Source organism: Ostrinia nubilalis, chromosome 1, assembly GCF_963855985.1.
Source record: "Ostrinia nubilalis chromosome 1, ilOstNubi1.1, whole genome shotgun sequence".
Classification (NCBI taxonomy): Eukaryota; Metazoa; Arthropoda; class Insecta; order Lepidoptera; family Crambidae; genus Ostrinia; species Ostrinia nubilalis.
The window spans coordinates 13,345,227-13,368,010 of NC_087088.1; the positions used below are offsets into that span (position 1 = coordinate 13,345,227).

The window sequence follows — 22,784 nt, forward strand, 5'->3', positions numbered from 1 at the left end:
CGATTATAAATCTTAAATGGCTTTTCTGTATAATTGACTTGAGTACCTACGAGTATGTTACACAGTGATATATGAAAACGAAAGCTCTTATTTCTATATAAACGCGACGTTTATTACGTGCACGACTGGCTGGGTGGGTATGCAAAAACAATACAGTTGGGCTTTACACGGTCTCAATTCGATCACATTCGTATTCAGGGGCGCTGGCGCGGAAATCAATTATATCATCTTTTGTGTGTTCTGTGTTGAATCCTGTTGGATAAAGAAAGGAGAGGATCGTTAGGGAACCTCCTTCAGCTGCTTCCCGTACCTCCGAGCTAGCTCGCTGAACTGTTGCTCGTCTACAAACTGTAACATTGTTAAAACGTTCCTTTTCACGAACGTTCTCTCTTTGTGAAGTGATTTGTATCATTCTCTAAGACAAACATTGTTTACGATCTCGACTCGACTTTTTCAATGAAACCGAGCTTAGAGCGTTCAGATGAGGGATTGTTTCTGCCTTTTTTCAGAGGAACAATACCGTCGTTTGAAAACAATGTGACTTAATGAAACATGACAGAATATAAAGGACGACCTAATCTAATCCTGACCATTAGGCGGGATATTTAATGAGTGCTCTAAATGAAAACTGGGCTCTAGACAATTGTTCACTCTTTATAGATTCGATTTAGTAATCGCTTCGGTAAATCTTTCGAGTCAGGTACAGAACAAAAGATAAATACCTATCTCCTTACACGACTTTATCACATCGAAATATACGGACATTGGAAGTAGATAACCGTTTTATAAGGTTTCGCTTTTCGCTAAGTGTACTCGTATCCGTATTCGGGAAAGCGGTTTGGCTTCCTCAAGGTTTTCTCTGTTTTCAGTTTGACCTTCACATTATTATGCGCATTTCGTTACTGCGGAAAAGACACATCTACCTATGTACTCGTACTATGTTTGTGCAGCAGAGTAAAGTAAATTATTAAAACGCTCATACCAACTAAATCAAACTTAATATTTAATAAAACTTGTTGTTTTTAAAAAAAAAACACAATTATGTAATATTAATTTCATAAATTAAATTATTTTTTAAAACAAGGTAAAGTTATGAAATAAGGATAATGAACTTCCACGAAAATAGGATTAGAGGATGTACAGCAATTATTTATGAGCAAAGACGGGAAAATGAGGAAAAAATTAAAAAAAATAACATTATTTTTAATCATAATTTAAAACTTTTGAGCATTAAAACTGATATATAGAGCGGCATCCTGAACCTTCGCGAAGCAAGAGTTCATTAAATTACTTATTTTTGAGCAGCTTGAAGAAGGGTAGAATAGTTATACCTACTATACTCGTCCTAGACCTCCATACCCTGCAGAGTTTGGGTGGTCACTTGTCATCACTGAATTCAAGTGATATTGAAGACAAATACGGACTTGTTGTAATGTAAAAAAGGTACGTACGGTAACAAAAGTACTCGACACATAGCTTCTACACCACAGTCATACGAGTACTTAGAAAGTAGAGTCAAATAAAGTTTCACATAGTCTCTAGATCATTGAGCCTGAAGCCGATTATACTATAGTCGGCTTCAACATTTTTACTAAAACACGAGTAAAAGTGTACGAGTAAGTAAAAGTGTTGTAGAAGGGCACAAATTGGCGTGATCATAAGAATCTCATTCTCAACTTTATCTAATTCCCATTTATAACAAATATAGGTAAATATAGAAAATGCAGCTAAAATATACTACCTATATTCGAGTATATCTTATTTTACAAACGTCGATCGTGTTCGTTACGTAATAAAGTATCAACCGCTAACCCGATCAATAGATTATTTGGCATGGGTACAGCTTGTGTGCTGGCCCATAGTTTTGTTCACGATTGAAACTACTTCGCCTGGAGTTTTTAATAACATAACTTTCTTATTAGATACACGCTAGAAGCTCTTATTGCTTGCTTAAGGTTTGATCTTGTAAGGCTTTATGTGCTTTTACATGTACAGCTATAGAGCCTTTACGTAAGTTTAATTTCACTCAATTACCTACCCTCCTCTAATTAAAATTACACTTAACGAGAAAATGCCGCCTTTTTACGGGTTTCTTCTCATTAGCTAGCAAAAACTAAATTGGATTCTTTGTTTCGTGGTCAAGTGAATAGACAAAATTAGGAACCTACTTACATAAGCTCGTATGATTTTTTTTTTCAGGAAATCTTTTATATTGTTCGTATTTGTACCTATAAAAGTTGGTGTTTTAAAATTATGGATGATCTTTTTATTTGTTAGGAAAATACAACAAAACTCCAAGCGAAAGAAAACTATTCAGTCACAAAAAAAAACATGGGAAGGATAAGGCTCGCTGGCAAGTATTCAGGAAGGCCTTTTCCCAGCTGTGAACTCAGGTGGACTACAAATAATGTTGCGTCTGATGTGACAGCATATATTGTACATTTATAAGAGCAAAGCTAAAGTTATAACGGTATAACTATGGTAATTAGTACTTTTTTTTTTTTTTTTTTTTTTTTTTTAATCTTCGGCTGAAATTGCCGGAGTTCGGTTTCAGACAAAACAATTTGATGTGTTTTAAATCAATAGTGTATTCTTTTTAGAGCAAGTGGTGGTAGTTTCTCGCTAATGTCTACGAGCAAACTTGTAGTCTCCATACTTTATAGACGTTTATTTTTATTTATGTACAAGGTTTTAAATTTACAAATGAACTTAACATTTTACAGCAGTTCTTTTCAGAAGTTATTTTTTTTTTTCTATTTAATTTTTTTTTTTTTTTTTTTTTTTTTTTTTACTTACCATGACAGCGTTGGTCTTGAAATCCATGTGGTTTTTGACCTCGGCGGCCAGCTCGCGCACCAGGAGAAGGCCGTCCTTCCGCACCACATCCACATTGTACTCGTGGTATTTCTGCACAAACAACATAATTTTAATCATCATCAACATGAATCAAAATTGACACAAATTGCATATTTGAAGAGGTATAGCCCTAAGGTTTGTCATAAGACAGAATGACTTGACGAGACAATGAGCTCTTGAAAACCACTTTAAAATACTGGCACACTTTGATTTCCAATGGGGAAGAACAGAGAGCCTCGAGGCTTTTGCCTGTACCTACTTGTTAGGATACACTCATACAATATTAGACGTATATATACTTGTACAATTTAAAAAAAAAAATACTCTGAAAATAAACTTGCACATTAAATGCAATTTCCATAAAACTGAATAATAAATGTGCACGCATTCGCACTCGTACAATCATTTCCCTGATATTACAGATTATAACGAATGTATACCAGCTAGTAATATCTGCGTAGAGCAGGCACGTAATTTAGTGCTTCCACGGAACAGATAAACATTGGCAGGCATGTAGCGTGGCATAATTTGCGAAATGACGACAATGGCGACGCGCGCGCTACATTACGCGTTGAGTTATTGGACTCGGCGGTGGCGGGGGGAATGCTGCTCAACTAGACAATCGTTTAAAAGTTAACTAATAGCATAAAGTATGTAAGTATGTTTCAGTATGAAAAGTAAAATAAATGTTTGAAAAAGTTTTCTTTTCTAATAAATAACCAAGATTAACAAAACAAAATAGGTAGACACATTATTTAATTTTATAGGGGTCCCCCTAGATAAACTATCAAAAACTGCCAAAATGCTAATGTAATTATAAAGGGTGTTCCGTTCTAGCACTGCGAGTACTGCTCAGTGCTCTCACTGGTGGGTGTGGAATACTGAAGAGTAGTACGCTTTAGAGTAGGCGCACACCGTTGATTTTTCGTCGGCCGATAGTTTAGTCGGGCAGTTGATCAGTATGGGCACTTTGACTTTGACTTTGACTTTGCCAAGATCATCTGTCACGAATGGTGTTATAATTTTACCTCCTTCCATGTGTTCCTTCACGACTTCAACCGCCACTGTCTCAACATGGCCGCGGCGAGAACTTTCAAATTTAAAAATGGAACGAACACACCCGGAATTTGGCGGATGCTGGCTGCCAAATGATTGTTATTCGCGGAGGCGCCGGCCCGCGCCGCTGTTATTGAATTTTGGATTGTGCCCGATGTCGCCTACAAAGGCAACAATGCCTGCGCGCTATCAAATCTAATGACATGTCGTCCTGTGTCGTTGTGATAAATATTTTTTTATAGCAGTTCCGTCCTTTGATTTTTTGAACGACCCGTCATGCCGACACGGCTTCTCAGTTCCCCTTTGTGATGTTTGTTGGGTTATCAATGTAGCTTTTTGACGTTTAAGTGTCGTCTTTAATCGACTAGTTTTTGAAGAGTTGGAGTATAAAGCGAAGTTGTAGTCATAGAACTAACTTAACAAACTTTCAAAAATGTAAAAGGAGAAAAGCTAAACATGTTGGATAGGTGAAACTGATCGTAACGACATATTAAATGATGTTAATTGGGACCAATTTTGATCATACAGATCATCATTGCCACTAAATATGGTAAAATACCCATCATGTCACGACCGCGTCGTAGGCTGTATAAAGTAAAATCTATAAACATTGCTAAAGCGACTTCCCACCTGTAATTATATTTAGCGGCTGCCTTATACTCGTAAATGAATTTGCATTTTATATCATTACTTAACGTCACGGAAATGAGGTATTAATAAACGAGCTGTCATTAAAAGGTAAAAGCAATAACGGCGACGTAAAATTCGTTACAGGTTGTGACGTCACCGCGACAATCACAATGGCTACACCTAATCAAAACAGGGTAGCAACAGAATATGTAAATAAAAGAAAGGGCCAATATCGAAGATTATGGAAGGGCGATATAACATTTTTCCGGAAAAGCAGCTGCCGCTCACTCAATAAAGTTCGTTTTAAGGGTAGGTGCCCTCGACCGCGGGTGGAAAATGGCGACGTTAGTAGGGCTGCCTCCCAAAGCGCTATTTTTTATGGGACAAGACGCAAACGAGCAAACGAATCACCTGATGGTAAGTGATTACCGCCGCTCGTAGACACCTGCAACCCTGGGGGAGTTACAGGTGCTATTTATCTATCAATATCAAAGAAGCTTAGGTATAAATTACTACTCTAATACTCATACAGTGAAGTTTTAATAGAAGTCTACAATAAGGAAAGTGACTCTAGTGAAAGAGAATCTAGGGCCTGGATAATCTGAGACCACTTAGGTATTGTTATAATTAGGTTTTTTAAACATTTAAAACGAGGCAACCCTGGCGCCAAGTCATAGAGACGTCCAGGTCGGTCCCGCCAGCCCTGCCCGACATGTTACATTGTCTTGAACGACACTCCTAGACCCGGTATAATCGATAAACCCTTTCTATAGCGCTGCAAGTTTTCTTTGATAAAGGTACCTATACGCTTGTTGGCCTTTTTTGTTGGTTTATTATTATTTTTAATTACTGTCGGCTCTATTATGGCTTTACTTTGGCTCCGCGCAGTACATATAAATCATGCTGAATTATTTCTTCCTATTGCTAATAACAGGTGCAAATCGCCGGTTAGATAAATAATTGTTGTCAAAGATGTTCAAGTTCAAAGAACATTAAACTTTTCCAATAAATCCTATGTTGGAGAGCTGCATTTACGTTAAATATTATAAAGAGTATACCCAGGCTACGAGACTACGAGAGTGCTACGAGGTGCTACGTAATTGTCAATTTTGTAGGCACAGCGCTAGATGCACTGTCTACTTCCGCATCTACATTTGTATCAAATTGCCAGCTGATATCTCGGCAGCACGTTGATATTAAGGTACTTGATACAAATAAGGCCTACGTTCTAATAAGGCCTATACATCAGAAAACACAGATAAACAAATCCAACCGGGATAATACTTCAAGGACACGTACTCATATGCCCTACAACCCGGTAGAGTGCAAGAGCGTCCCGGTCCACGATCCCAGCACCAATTGGCACGCGTTCTTCTAAGGTGGTGGGTGATTTCGTGCTCTCTTATAAAAATCTGGCGATTTCATCTTAAATTTTCGGTAAAATAACGCTGTTTTAGATTAAGCTTTTCTTAGTAATCGTTTCTGAATATTTCTTACTAGCTAATAATTACCTTAATTTGTACTACTGGCTATAGATGCATTATTTGTAAATTTTTAAAGACAACAAGAGCGAAATATCTAATAAGGCCTAGGCCTTATTTCAGCATGGTAGGCCATATTGGATACTTATGTCCACACCTGATTACGGACAAATTCATTAAACTAAATGAGTCAAAGAGTAACTAAATATTTATTTAATAAGAATGTTACTAACAGCACAGAAAATAAAAATAAAACAGAGTAAAAAAAAAAACTAAACCTGTAAAAAAAGAAACAAAATACAAAACCAATAAAAAATAAGAAAAAAAAAGCCGTATGTATAATTCTAAAGGATTAATGCTGATATTATCATGCTTGTCTCGAAGACAATGTAGCAGATATGCTACCATAAAGGACTGCTTTTGGTGGTATCATAAAGATTGTGTAGGAGTTTGTAAAGATGATTCAGAAGCCTTTTTATGCCCTGGTTCTAACAAAAATTGAGATCTCATTTTGTTTACAAAAAATCAAGACTAAATGATGTTCCTAAACTGATTTATTTAAAAGGTTTTATGTGTAGGCCTTATTCGAACACGGTGTTTTAATAAGCCCTATACAAAAAAATAATATTGTTTGTTTTTGATATTTTTTTTGATAATTTAAGTCAGGAATCATTACTTTGTTACTATGAATATTTAATTTTATCTATAATTTATGTATTATTCTTAATAAGTGGAATTTAAGTTTATCTAGAGATATACAGTATATTTCTGTTTACTTGGTATGTAAAATTTTGATAACGCAAACAAATCGACGTGTTTAATGTTTTATTACCGCATTTTGTTTAATACAACCTCAATTTTAAGGTCTACAGGCATTTGAATCATATAGGCCTTATTCCGTGTAGGTGATTTAATAAAGCCAAAATCAGTGGTTTCGTAATTTGCTTATTTTGAATAGATTTAGTTAAAAATTGTGTTATTTTTTGTATTATTGCTAAAATTAAAGGATGGAAGAAGTTAATTAACCTTGTTTTTGTTGACTGGCGTTAATATTTATTGAAATATAAGCATTTAAAGTTAGGTAGGCCTTATTTGTATCAAGTACCTTATAAATTGCGTTTGAGTCTTTCTGATTTTTTGAGAAATTATTTAAAAAATATGCTAGCGAGATTATCAGCTATCTCGGCTAATATGATTTATGTGTCTACGAACCATGTAACCTTTTTAGCATACTTTTATTGCCGTATACAGTTTGCTGATCGAAATCAGATGAAATCGTGTCTGGTCTTGTGCAAGATAAATATGGGATTTAATGTCACGTGCCCATATACGAGTAAATCCTAAGAATAAAGGTTAAGCGTCTATTGAACGAAACTTTAATTGAACAGTGCGTGCGTTTCGGTGAGTGCGTGTTGCGGCGGGTGTTTGATTTGGGCTTCGCTATCTCCGGCGAGATCCATCGCCCTGCATTATAAATTAAGGGCGACACTCGATGCTAACACGGCCCTCGAAGCCCCGACCCGTATTAATTTTCTTGTCACTTCATTTACGTGACTTATGATTTTAGATTGAATATAATGATAATAATTGATTTGAGGGGTATATGGAATATTAAATATGTGCTTGATAAAGAAAGAACTGTTTTGTATTTTTATAAACACAAACTTCTTTCGTAAAAGTATACAGCATGTAAACCAATATTCGTACTGGTGCGAATTTAGGCAACTTGTGAAGTGCCTAAATTATACGATAAAATATAGTTATCGCACGATATTAGATTTGATTCGGTGTTTAATCACATCGGGCGGCGGGTGGCGAGTGGTGCAGCCGCCCGCGGGGACACATTGGCTAACAAGGAACCTAAATCCAATTAAGGCAGTTAATTTAATCCGCCTTGTACGTCACCACCCTCGCGGACCTCCGATTTGTGTTTTCAACTACCCGCACACTAGATCCTACCTGCCTCAATAATTCATCATCTAATCTCGGTATTACGAAGCTGTACACCGAACGTCAATCGTCGCGGACGGTGAATCATTTATCATCCGGAGACTGGTGCGGCGAATTAGTTGGAACAGACAGGGACCATACATTTTCTTGAGCTTTTCAGTGAACTGAATTTGCACATTAGTGGGGTAATGATAGAGTTCTAAATATGATGGCAGGGTAAATAATAAGGATAAAAACGCTTTGTCACGACGCAAGGCGTGCGGTCCGGTTTCTTGCCGGCACTGGACAGGATTTTCCACTCCGGCCGGTCGCATTTGTGCGTGGCGCGCACAAGGGAACTCCATTTGGCGGCAAAAAATATGTACAGAAAGGGGTAGTGCTGCCGCGCTCTCCTGCACACGGTTTATGTCGGGCACACACACGATTCGATAAGAAATGTAGTTGGAGAGGGAAGTTTTTTACGGGTTTAACAAGGCTAATGCTAAGCGAGCTGGATTTTTTTATGTCATTCTAAGGCTATTATGTAAGGCTCACAAGGCTGTACACACCGAATATTAACGCTGGGGTATATCATGTTTGATGGAGTTTATATGACCACCCATTCATTAACAGTGTCAGTAATATTTCAATCAACATAGAATTGATCATTCACTCACGATGTAAACTTTCAGCTCAATCGAACGCTAAAATATTACTTAATCACTGCTTCAACTCAATAACTGCCTAGTTTATTATTCACCCAAGCTTATGTAAACTCCACAAACATTTACGGCACGTTCATTATATTCTCATGGGCAGGGAAAAGGTTAAAAAGGGCTAAAAATCAATGATCAACGGGGACGTAGCACTAGCCCACCAGCCGCGCGCCCGGCGAACCCCACCAAGCATCAATTCAAGTGGAAAATCCTGCTACAGCTCACCTTTGATCTAGACCCGCCAGGCAGCGGCTTAACACGCTTAATAAAATCGCTCTATGGGCCATATTTTATATCCTATTATTTTTGCAATACATTGGCTACTGAAGTACTCGTAAAGTTGTTTTCAGTAGGTTTAATCTTTTTTATTGGGAAAAGCTAAGCATAAAGTTTTTCTATGCCTACTTATAGGGATTAACTCTGTTTTCACTTGGCAACAATATTGTTTGCTAGTGATGCTAAAAGTGTTTGGCGATGTAACACAATGGCGTCTGGCGTTGCCAAATGACAGTACATGATTGAAGCAAGTTGATTGTCAGATGAAACTTTTATGGTTACAGTTACATACCTGCTGTGTTTTTTGGTGGTCAATTTGACCTTTTATCATCAATTTCGTGTAGATTTTGATAAAAAAGTAGGTAGGTAAGTACTAATTGTAGTTTATGTGCTATTCTGATATTTAAGCTACAACATTAAACTGTCATGTTAGAGAGTAGAGTTGCGCTTGAATTTAACAAGTTATAATATTATAATAGTAAATAAATAATTTTATAACTTATAATAGTAAATAATTAAGTTCAGTTTTTTCAAACTCGTAAAAACATGGCTTAAGGTTATTAAATCGAATATTGACATTGTAGAGTTCTCGCCTGAAACGTTAAGAAGTTAACTCGAACCAAGCGGGGACAAAAGTGTCATCTCCAACAATTAAAATTACAGCCCAACACCCGCCAAAATGCCCAACTTTTATTACCTAGCAGCTATTAATTAAAAATGTATTACTAATGAAATTAAAGTTGGCGAACGAGTGGAATGGCGGCAACCGGCAAGGAATTTCATACTCGTTAGAATGTCGAGATTCAAGGCAGAAGAAGATTCAGCGAGGAGAAACTAGACTGTTACTTCAATGAAAAAAACATTTTATCTTTTTCTAAATTGGCAGAACGGTGGATAATGTATACTTGTTCTAATTACAAAGACATAACACCAGACTACATTTGCAAAATCGCACCTATTTCAATCGAATAAGTTCCTAGTGTTTAGCTTGCCATGTCGTCTGTACCTTGCTACATTAGTTCGCGAGTCGCAGCTAGCTCTGGACGAGTTTAACCTAATTTGATTGTTCTGTGAGGGATGGCCTCCGTGGCCAATCCCAGCCTCAGTAAATAGGCCAGCGATAGAACAATAGACAACCCTGTATGTTGTAGCAAGTTGTAGGTACTAGCTTGGTAAAGTAGGAGGAATGTCATCTCAAGTTTTACATCAAAATGTTTATTAGGAGTAAATAGGATTTTTTGTAAATATATTTTGGAATATAAAAAGTCAAAACGAAAGTTTTGCCTTCTGTGCTTATTGATTAATCGTATTTATGAGTATACTTCTTTGTTTCTTATATTTTTTAAAAAAAAAGACAGTGTTTCCCTTTTCTTTATGCTAATTAAACCAAGACTAGACTAATTTGTTTAGGAATCAGGCCTGGAGTCTGTGCCTATAAAGCAGATTAGACAAATAGCTGGGAAGTCAGGCTTCAATTACTTAAACTTGGATCAACTCGCATTTCCGAATAAACGAACTGAATTGAGTCGGAATACTTATTCCACAAGTTCATAGTATGAAGATACTTTGATTCAATCTCCAATACATCCGAGACAAGGGCCTAATGAACAAAGTAGGAACTTTGCGCTTACATAAGAAAGTAAAATAATATAAATGATTTATATGAATAATAGCACTCCGGGAGGGTTCGATCAGAGGCGCTGTGCTAATATTGAATAAGTTCAGATGGGAAAGTTTCGCTAGCGAAACATTATATTGCTTGGTGGAGCGATCTCCGCAGAATTTTGATTGTTTTATTGCTGTGGTGGACATAATAATGAAATAATCTTATATTTCACTTAGGAGTGAAGGCTAAAGTGGTTTATCCAATTCAATTTTAAGGTATTTTGATCTTGAATACGGTCAATTAATAATGAACTTTGTAATTTGTTTATTGTCTGCAATACCTTAAACTGATTTAAGATACATCCAATCTAAGGCATCTCTGTATTTAGATATATCGTATCGTATTAAACGTACCTAAAATTAAGTGGGTAGGTACTTGTCTATACTTCGCGTTCAGTATCGTTTTGTATTGGTACTCAATTAAAAAATTACAACAATTTAGTCAACTTTTCAATAAGATTTATAGGTTTAACAATAGTTCCGTCATGAATAAGTAAATGTTTATTGGAAATCGATTGAATTGTCAATTGGAGATGAACTAAAAGTTATTTAATTCGAATCATCAATAGAACCGCAGGCTCGGGCATCAAGCTTACAGCGAGTACCTCGAGTGTATCCCGCCGGCCTCTGCGGCCCGCCACGTATCTGGGTCGGGGCGGGCGGCGCGAACACTCGCACGCTGCATTTTTGTGCGAGCGCGTCCGACCGGGCTAGTTACTTGCTCCACGCTCTCACACCACCAAGGGGAAAAGAAACTTCCCCTCTCTGCAAAAAACCGCAACACTCACGTTTTGTATTTGGTTCATTTTCGTGAAGTGCCTCCCGAACTCCCACAGATCCACGCCGAACTTTAACGCCCAGTTTTTGACTCTGAAACAAACGGAAGATTACAGTTCTATAAAGGTCTCTGCGGCGAATAGCTTTCGATTTCTAAACGTCAACTTTAAATATTATTAAGCCGGCAATATTACCGCCCGATCTTCCATAAAAAGTACAATTACATAAAAGTCAAGAGAAGATGAGAGGGGAAACGATACGACAATGCTCGAGAAAAGAATCTTTTTTAAACATTTATCACAATTCTGGCACGGGGAAGTAAATGTGATTGGGGGAAGCAGGTTAAGCATTTTTTCCGGTTCGCTAGCCACCCCTTATTTCATATAAAGTCGCCGTTCGGGATACACGTAGGTACGTGTTTGTCGTACTTATGTGACTAGTATAAATGTACCGATATCGTTGTTATGGGATGAGTCCAATTTAATTAACGGCACGGTAGGTGCGGGTTTCGGTCGTCGGCCGCGATTGAAAATGTTTTCCCATTAATTCTCAGTTTCTTGCAAGCCTCGAATAAAAATTTTACAAATGAGTTTTCCTATCGTTTTGAGGCCATTGTTTTCAGCGAGAGACGTTAATTGGAGACTTGGTTGTTTTATTGAAGATGTGATGGTCATAATTAGCCGCTTTATTAATAAGGATTGTTATTTAATTGTTGTGATTAATTAGCGGGCTTCGCATCCCAAAGTCATTCATCATCATTTCAGAGTTGTTTGTGATTGGAAATTACGTTAAAAGCTCCTCACTCACTGCGATAAAATGGTACAGTCAGCTTCAAGAGTGATCACTAAAGGAGAGACAAGATCTTGCCCAAGCAAACCTTGACTCGGTGACTTGTAAATTGGTATAAACATGAATTTCATTTCAACTGAAACTCGTGTAGGTACCTACCGAACTAGGCAACGAAATATAATATGAAAGGTCCCTTCCAAAAATTGCCATTGTGTAAGTAGGTAATATATATAAAACACTGTAGTTACTATTACATAGTTTACGCGTAAGTACGACGATTTTTGTAAAAGAAGATAATTTAATTATGCGAAGTGAAAAAAGTTATCGAAGCGTGCACAGGAACGTAACGACAAGCAACGACCAAGTTCACGATATAAAAAGCGTTGCCCTCGTTTGTAGTGGCGTGAAAAAGTGCGAATCGCGCGAAGCTCGCACGTTTGGGCTAAAAGCCTTAAAGTGCGCGCTGTTTGCGCGGGAAACACGCACGGTCGGCAAACACTCTGTTTTGTATATTTTGCCGGAATCTTGATTTACGATGCCAAATAAGAGCTTCCTTCATAATCGAACATCGCCCCTTTGTTGTATACGAATATTTTATTTGACGTTTCTCATGCTACTTTATTTTTTGAGTTTTTACAAGCAACAGAAAGCGTAATTCCTACTAGTTTGTACATTCAATGATAGCGTGATGATAGTATCTACTAACTTACCCATTTAACTCTAAATAAAAGTAGGTACTTAATAGAATTAAATAGAAGTACTATTTTATGTCATGGCCGCATAACTTAAACACAGTAGAATTAGTTAAATATTACATAGGTTGAATTTATAAATTATTTCATAACGAAGAAACGGATGCGGATGATACCGAGAATTAATAAGATAAATAGAATAAGTCAAACAACACCGCATCAGCCGCGGCGCAGTCAGTATCCAAAAGCAAACTCAAAACGTCCGAATTTTTGGTCGAATATTCACCAGTACAATTCCGTATTTCCTTATTCCGTTTCGTTTAATTCAACTTGTTCCACAATGTCCTCATTAGCAATCAGGGAATGTTCCGCGGGCATTGTTCGCGCAAGTTCGGCCGTCACCGGCAGAAGTTCCGAATTTAAAATTATTTAAAATGTTCCTACAGACGTCAGGTGGCGGCAAGCGTGCCGAAACACGGAGTCGCGGCCGACCGGCCTCGAAGAAAATGGCTTTCTAAGACTGCTATGACTAGATCGCATCTAAATTCCCGACATTATTGCGACATTGGAGCTATAATAATGTCGTTTTTTACCGAAGCAGATAAGGCCCTGGGGAAATCAACTATTACTTTATTTTCATTTACGTTACCTTATTACAGCTTCCAAACATTTGATATTTAATGGGAAAGTAATTTATTTACCGTCGTAACCAGTCCGTAAGTCAGCTTACGAAGAAGTATTTCTGATAAATGTTTGGCTGATATTACGAAATATAAGCGAAGTTTCGGTCGTTCCTTTGACAACAACTTCATTAGCTTAAGGAGCTTGTGATTACGCCAAAAAACAAAGAGAAGGGCTAGACAGTCCAAGGACCCGCTTAAAGTATCTTGTTACGGTAATCGGTTTAGCCGGCACGGCGCGTCGCCGCGTGGCCTGCCGGTAAACCAATTTCCACGAATTTGGCTCTATCTAAATTTGTGAAATTGCCTGAAATACTCGGCGGTTTTACTACACAACTGCTGCATGTTGAGTAACTAGTTACGGGAAGCCTTAATTCGTTTTTTTTGTGATGGGAATTTTATATTTTCCAATTTCTACGTAATACCTAAGCTAAGCCTTATGTCTAGACATTGTAAATGGATAAAAAAACAAGATTTTTTGTCAGCCAACTAACCGATCAACATTTTTTTCAATGATAAGTATACATGAAAGTATTGAATTTAATGGTTAAAATGAAAAACATTTAGGAGCTAAATAAAATGCTGACTGCTTTTAATATTTGTCATCATAATTTATCACATGCTCTTCGAAAATGTCTTGATATAAGATATTAGGAGAAATGGAATGAAGAAAAGCGGATTTCAAATCACCTTTCCACATAAACGCCAGCTTTGGCAAATAAAACGGCGGATCCGCGGAGAGGGATCAAATTAATTTCACTAAGTATCAAATAAATCGGATGACGGAGTTATTGAAAGCCTTGGTGGTGGAAGTTGGCGTCGAAATGCGTGTTGTTAAAGTAAGTTCATTAAAGATGGGAGCCGATGATATCTCGGTGCAGCAAGTCGATAACGGTTGTTTTATTAATCAGCGTCGGGGCTCGCAGACGGGCCGTCAGACGCGCGGCTTACGTAAGCCGCCGTAGTACGCGCCGCCCGCCCTCCGCGCTAGATCAATACCGGAGCCGGCGCCTTTGACATGTGCCCGCGTGCCGCTCCGCAAATATTTACGTTGTGGAAACAGATCATAACTAGTTTCATTTGACTGTTTGCACGCTCCCCGCGACTCTCTCGAAAGGAATACACGTAATTGACAACCATCCAATTTATGTCTCAATTAATTTCGCGTGATTGCCTTTTCGCCCGATTGACTCGGCCGATATACTTTTATTGTTTTTTTAATTGGGGTCGAGCGGCCAGAAATTTGGACTTCATATAAAATTCACGGTGAACGAGATTTTAATTAGTATGATATTAGTATTCGAGTTGTACCTACACACAAAACGTTTCACATTATTGATTTTCTAATTACATGTTTTGTATGTAAATGGAAACATAAAAATGGTATTAATGATCAAAGTTCATTCACTTTGCATGATTGAGGTTATAGTTAAAAGCATTGATGTAGATTTATTATTTTTACTTGATTCACATTTACTATCTTGTACTAATCGATACATCGAAGCACATACCTATTAAATTTTTTACGAATACTTATGTCTATTTGACATGATTTGTCATGTTTCTACGAATACGAATACTATTAAGATTAAAACGACAAAAAAATCAATAAAGTAAGAAAATAAATTAGACATAATTACCTAAATCACATTAACCTTTTCACTACAATTAGTCAACACTTTAATATACCTTCGTAGCATAAAAACGTCAGGCTCGTAGCACTTTCCTAGCAAACTCGCTACGAAATTGCTACGAGAAAATTAGTTATGAAGATTTTAGATTAAACTTTATAATCTTCTAGATACAATTTACCAGATTAAGAAGAGTTTAATTTAAAATAACTTATTTAAGTGAGAGACCTTATCATACCATGGAATAAAGCAGGTTATACAATAAAACTTGTTGCAGCTTCAATAACTAACGTATTTAGGTATGATTTTCTTGTGTTTTTTTTATTAATTTTTATACCATTATCAACAAGAACGCAACTTATCTTTATTTTTAAAGTGACAGTGCTTGTTGTGATTAGGAAACTCTGACTCTTGAAAAGTTTTGCTGCCGCTTTCGTGCTGTTAAATGGCTTTAATGAGCTTTATAACTGCTACTGGTGCTACGAGAAGCTACGAGTCTACGACAAGGATGGTGAACTAATAACACGCGTGCCTGTGGTGGTACGAACTTACACAAAAAAAAAATTCGCGTGGTTACATTGCAACAAAGTTTGGGGTCTGTAACTTTTAAAAAAGGTATTTGATGATACCGATATTTAGATAAAAAAATACCATCATAGTACTTCACTGAGATAAATCATCACGAACGTCTATTCCTATAATCAAAGGTATATGTACTCGTAACTCCGGATGACCATATTACTATTCCAGAACCATCCACACTATCTCTACCTACCCTTGTTTCGTTGTTATTTACACCCACGCGAAGCGGTCGCCCACCGAAGTCCGGGAGATATTAGGGACCTTCAGTTTATCCTTAATATTATCACAAACTTCGTCCATACCCCACGATATGTTTGACCTTTGGTCTACTCAGTTACGTCACTGATTTTAGAAGTACGTGATTACGTCACAGTTCTGACGAAGGGTTGAGGAAGTGTATAAAAAGCCTAGGATTCTATTTATAAGGGGGTACGGAAAAACTATGAGCATAAATAAATAACAGCAGAGGTAAGGGAGAAGTTGGCTATTTGAAGGAGTTAACGTTATTTTAGTAAGTAATTTGAGCACTACCTAATCTTTTTTACGGAACAATTTTCAGACTTCAACAAAAAAGCTTCGTATATAGGCTGAGTTGCACTATCTTACTTTAACTTTGATAAACGTCAAAAATCTCTCAAACTTCATACAAAAACACCGGTTATCGTTTGTAGTTACGGTCAAAGTTAGGTGGTGCAACTCAGTCTTAAAGTTTCCGTTTATAACTTTATAGTCCTTGAAATATAGAACCCTAAAATACCAAGCCAGTTTGGTAATTATAAGTAGTTAGTTAACCTGTCAAAGTTTCTCCATAGTAAGACTGCACTTACATGCCTAACAATTTAATCATAGTCGGGTGTCCATTACATCAGAGATACGTCGTATCATGTGGTTACAGCCTAATTTGGTTGGATTATTTAAGGTGAACTAATCTGTTATATGCTTATTGCGGTTGGGCACCTTTTAGTGGTATCATAAACCTAATAACTTGGCCGTATCTCTCTCGCCCTTAAACTTCATTGAATTAATATTTAAATAAACTAAATTATTTATAAGAAAACCTAACTTGTTGAACAGTGTCAGAGCAATATGTTCATTTATCGTAAAAAAAAATTATTTATACCAAAAATAAATGTTACAATTCTGTGGTAGAGACCTATACTTATTAATATTCATCTCGGTAACTTTGTAACGCATGGTTACAGGCTAGCAAAGTTACACTTCGCCAGTGTTGCACCTAGTTGCGGCACCATAAATACGGCATCTTGCCTCGACCGCAGAATAAATAATAGCTCACCGGTAACTGAAGCTCGCACTCCTGGCTTTAGTAAACGTTTGAGTTTGCTGTGTTTTTGAAAGAGAAAACCTTTTAAATATTCCTTTCTAGTGCTATATTTCTTGCAATTGTTTTCTTTTCTTTGTTTGAAATGTCGATGAGTAAGAAGCGGCTTCATAGTTTCTTGCCACGTAACTGAATATTAAATACGGATCGAGTTTATTATATTGATTATTAAAAAAGATAAGTTCAATAACGAAGGAAAGAAAAAATATGTACCAATCATGTAGTCATTGAAGTGCTACAACACTTCGCAACACAAAAAAAATCTGAAATGTTCAGTATCGTTTCACTTTTTTGAGTTGAGTGAGGTTGACTAATTATTATCGGTAATAAACATGTCTGAACCGGCGGTAACTACGGGCCGTAGCGTAAGGCATTTCCCGCCTACGCGCGTGGTCGGCCGCGCTGTTTACATCCGCCCGCCCTGCGCGTATCCACGTAAAACAGAACGCCTACAATACTACGATTAATTGACTTTAATACACTTCGATTGTGTAGGTGGCGAGCTAATTGACAGTATCGTTTTTTCAATTTGCCGAGATCAGTGAAATACCAACAACATGTTTTAAAGGCCACGCGTGGGTGCTACGTATTAATTAAGCTCTGGATAGCTTTTATATCTGATGATTTAGGTATTTAAGATTGTGTGTAGATAAAAGGTCAAACAACGATGTATAAACGTAGTCGTAAACGAAAATACTTGGAATAAATTACAATTAAGTAAAAACCCGCCAGGTAAATTCTGAGACTAAAGAAAATTTTTAGACACTTTATGCTAAGTTTTCAGATTAATGTTGCGATTTTTGTTTTTATTTAGATAATTTCATGGTAATTCTTACACAATTCACTAAGTTGGTATATCACTTATTAGAAAATGTGTATTTTCATTTCACTTTGCAAAATAGTAATATACTCGTAGCTTTTACAAAAGAAATTTTAGAGCACTAATGCTTACTTTTGAAGTTAAATAATGTACCTAATTGCTTTAATTTTGTTTTGTGCGGTCTAAATATTTAGTTAGTTTAGTATTTTAGTATTTTGCATATAATTTATTGAAGAAATATAAGTAGATGTAACTAAGAGATGTATAGTCTCATGCTTGGAGCGTCCATAACGACCGCAGCAAACCGCGAAAGTTGGAGAGCTCTTTAATAGACTGAAAATATTTGCGATGCAAATACTAAGAGCAAAAAACTTCCCACTGCAAATTGTATCTGTTTTTGCATCTATCCTTTGGTGAAATTTAATTTAGTTCTCCGTTTGTTTGTAGACGGAGCCAGCGCTTTGTTGCATTAAAATAATAAGGTACCTTTGTTTAAAATTTCTTGTTCAAAATGAATACTTACCTTAGTGTAAAGAGAATTCAAAATGTAATAATAGCTTTGTAACTAACAGCAACGTTCGATAGTTATTATAAAAATCACGGAAGTCTCTACCTCTAAAATGATTGCCGAGTATTCAGAGTGTTTGTGAATAATTTACCTTCTAGTTTACGAAATAGTAGCTGTTATTTATGCAAAGAGGTTTGTATACCTATTTTTGACTAATACGAGTATTATAAAGCTTTGGTATTTGAGTAATTAAATATTTAAGCTGGCACACTTTGCCCATGAAAGTACACTATTATGTTTTAGGTATACTTATGTACTTATAACACACTAAATTTAACTTTTTTAAATATAACTCGGGTTTATGGAGGAAACAGTTTTCATATTGTAAGGCTGAGTTGCACCATCTTACTTTAACTTAGATAAACGTCAAAAATCTGTCAGATTCCATATAAAAAGCACCGGTTATGGTTATTGTTATGGGTAAAATAAGGCGGTGCAACTCAGCTTTAGACTTTACTAAAGTAAGATTGAATTCACACGATCGAGCGGCTCGTCTCTTCTACATGATGTAAACGTAAAAGCTAAACATAAAATATACGATCTGCGACGGTGCTGCGGTGCATCGAACTCTTCCATATCAATAGATATTACGACCTAGCTCGCGGTGGAGCGCATAGCGTAGGCACATTACATAATATATTCCTCTAACCAAACCGTATTTGCCGGTGTCAAGTTTTTGCTAGAAGCTGATTGTCTCCGAAAGTTGACTGAATTGAACAGCCATTTATCACGATTGATCCATCAGCTCGCGGCTGTCAGCCGGGAAGTTTTTCGTTTAGTGGTGTGCGCCCGCTCAGCGCGCCGTTATCGGGCACATCTCATGGGCGGAAGCGTAGGGCGGTTTCGGGATGAGGGCGCGCGCAAATGCTGATTACCTATCAGTCACTGTGATTAACAGTTCGAATGGGGTATAGATTTTATCGGTTTAGCTTAATTTATGCTTAAAAATATCACTAGGTAAGGGTGAAATGTTATCTTGTTACCTAATCGGCACGTAAATGATCCTAAGTAAAAATGTGTGGTTAAAAGATTTCTAAAAATTATAACATTCGTATTGTAACAAAATACTTTCCAATGGTGTTGTTGTCTCGATTAGAAATATATTCAAATATGATAATCTGCACGCATATAGACGTTTTACAACACGACTGCAATAGAGTACGTATAAAGAATTTACAATACCTAGATATACTTTTAACTTATACATATTAGCTTATATTCACATACTACTTGCTTTATAATAAATCAAAATTATTAGAATGTTTTCTTAAATCCGATTTCTCGCGATGTACAATGAAGGTACTCGTACCTACATCAGACTACAGATTTTTGTAGCAAAGTAGCACTTATAACAACTACGTGAGGTGTCATATTTGTCTATATGCCGTCGACTGTACCTTATTGCGTTGGCGGATCATTGAACTTTGAGTAGGTAATTCTACGAAATCAGAAGCTATGTACTATCGAGTATGTAACTGGAAATATTCATACATCACATACAAATATTGTTGAACTCATTTATTTAATAAGAAAGGCTGTAATGTTTGCGGTCATTTAAATACAATTCACTGGATTTTGTTCCACAGAATTATATCAATTATATTCGCGGCGGTGTTTCAGCTTAACGCATCGCATAGCTTTATCGGGTGCCACTGAAATTGCTACCTATTTTTGTGGAAACATTGAAGCTTGTATATTTCATTTGCAAAATTAAGCAATAAAGGACGAGATCAACAGAATTTTCAGTTTGCATAATATTATTTATTACAGGATACTAGGTAGTGGTAACATGCGTTGAATTAACTAGGTATGTACTCGTAAGTAGGTATAGTCGATCTCCGAGTAAGTATGTATAATTTCTATTCGTGCGATTGTTAACTACATTAGCTAATTATGTAGTAGCTGCATTAATTCTGAGATAACATTTGCCTGTAAGCGATGAATACAAACATGCTATAAAATTAAAAATATAATTATTAAAGTTAAAGCGACCTATGACCTAAAAGATAAGATATTTAAGACGTTGTTTGTAGAACATAGTTTCTATCTAAATGGTAACAGCCAGATGAAGGTATAAACTTTCATCGTAGACTTTAGTAAATAAATACCTAATTTAATCTTAACTATGGCCAAAAGACTGTTGATAATTAAAAAATGGGATATGCATGACATATGTATCTTCCGAACTACATCCACATTGCAATCATTTTCATTAACGACTGGACAGACATCAGTCGCCAAAGTACCTAATCGGTTCATTTATTTGAGTCAAGACTACGTACCTACAGTTACGTATGTGTGTATGGCAAATCAGTTGCAAAGTTGTTTAAATTTTGTCATTTAAAGTTGTAGGAGGAAGTCGATCGAGGCATTACGTTATCCTTGTCCCAATTTTCTTTCCAAGTTCGGAGAATACAAACGTAAAGAAGTCTTATTTACAATATCAAATACGCTGTTTATAACAGCTTTATGTAGTACTATCCAGTGATCAATGAACAGAAGTAGTCGCATATTGCTGAACGTATTTTTCAGCTGAATATAGCAAGATTTTAGTAGGTAGGTTTTGTAACTTGTATATTAGAGCCTTCCCGAATATTATACCGTTGATGTATGTTGTTACCTAATTTGCCAGAGCAATCCGCTTAAAGTATATTCAAATTATGAAACCTGAGCAGATTCTCAGAATCCTTACAGTGAACATGTTTACGTAAATGAGCTAAGGATTTTTAAAAACACAAATGCTACGGGCATGTTACTTCAGACGATAAGTAAATAATCGGAAGCACTGTTATACCTAATTAAAAAATAAATAAAATATTAAGCAGCTATTGTATTTTTTTTGCAATAGGTAACGTACTACGTGTACTACGAGAAAAATGTAGTATACTGCGACCGGTGACTCTCTTTCCATTAAAGAAAGATGCCTGTTACAGTAATTTATGTTTTCAATACCAAAATTGTGATAAATATTGCTCAGATCAACCCTCATAATGTAAAATTTTACTACGCGCAGAGCGTAGAGCTTTCGCATTGTTTTTCTTTAACTTTACGTATTTTTGATAATGTCGACTTTCGTGATAAATTGGCTACCTAGTTACTCTGATTATGCTTGTTGAAAGGATGCCAGAAAGGTAAATGTAGAGTAAAGAAAATACATCAAGGAACTTCATGCTTTCCAGTGATGTTTTCCTTCGAGCTTTTCCTTGCATCTCTCACGTCCGCTAATTTTATCTCCGAAAATTGAATGGCAGATGTCTTACTCGTTGTGGGGGATATCCTCGAGCTGGTTGGCGAGCGCGGCGGCCGCCAGCAACGCCAGCAGCGCCAGCGGGCGCCGCGGCGACATGCTCCTCCTCAGCGCCATCGCACTCCCCACATGACAAGCGCACACGACCACTGCACTGGCTCGCTCTACATCGAACAACACCACTCGTAAGTCACAACAATGTCACGGAAGGGCGGACGCCACTCGACTCATCGGTGCTCGTGCAGTGTCAGCTCGGACGCGGCCGGTGTCGGTGCGGGCCGCAGGGCGAGGACGGAGCGTGTGAGCCGCGCACCCCCCGCCTCCCCCGCCCCCCGCGCCGCGCCCGCACTGACGCTGCGCGCGAATCATACGCCCAATAACGCAGCGGCCTACTACTTATTACCGAGATTTATTCAGCATACGGCTGCGAAGCGATGGTCAGTGACCGATGCGGACAGCGGAGGCTGTGGGATCATGGGGGCATGGAGCACGGAGGCTGGGGCGGCGCGAGCTGGTGGTCGCGTGCACGGGGTCACGGCCGGTGGTCGCTCCACGCGGCCGCCACGCACATGCGTGGGCACGACGCCAGGAAATCCTTTATTGATTCCCGCGCTCCCGCTTTCTAAGGAATGTCACAGCGTTACTACCGCCAAAATTCCGCCGCTTTATAATTTAGACTAAGCGGATCACCGTGCGCCGGGTGGATTGCTTTCATTATACCTAACTCACTTGGTAAGCTCCTGTCAATTTAAATGAGGCGCGGAGCTTTACTTTTAAAATCTGAATTATGTTACGTCGGGTAAATAGATTTAGGTAGGTAATTTGGAAAACAATATAATCTGGTTGGCAAACTTCTCATAATTACTTATAAGAAACCGGAAATAAAATTCGTTTATTTTTAATTATATCGCATACTTTGCTTTGTCCCTGTTTACTGAGCCGATTCTGTTTTTTATGAAAAAAAAATTAAGAGCTTTGCTGCTTATAATAAGTTGCAGTTATTAAAAGCTCCGCGAGCGGTTGCGCGAGTCTTTGAAATATACGCGCGGG

At 37.3% G+C, this 22,784-nt stretch overlaps 1 protein-coding gene across 1 annotated transcript in view; it reads right to left on the bottom strand.

Moving 5' to 3' along the window:
• LOC135073164 (voltage-dependent calcium channel subunit alpha-2/delta-3) overlaps positions 1-22,004 on the bottom strand; it is a 79,910-nt gene extending 57,906 nt beyond the window's left edge. Inside the window, exons 1-3 of the mRNA XM_063967219.1 lie at positions 21,748-22,004; positions 11,398-11,479; positions 2,797-2,907 (exon numbers count right to left, since the gene is read on the bottom strand). Of these exons, the coding sequence (XP_063823289.1) occupies positions 2,797-2,907; positions 11,398-11,479; positions 21,748-21,851 (297 nt within the window). The 5' untranslated portion in view covers positions 21,852-22,004. The remainder of the gene's footprint in view (positions 1-2,796; positions 2,908-11,397; positions 11,480-21,747) is intronic.
• Positions 22,005-22,784: the final 780 nt, after the last annotated feature.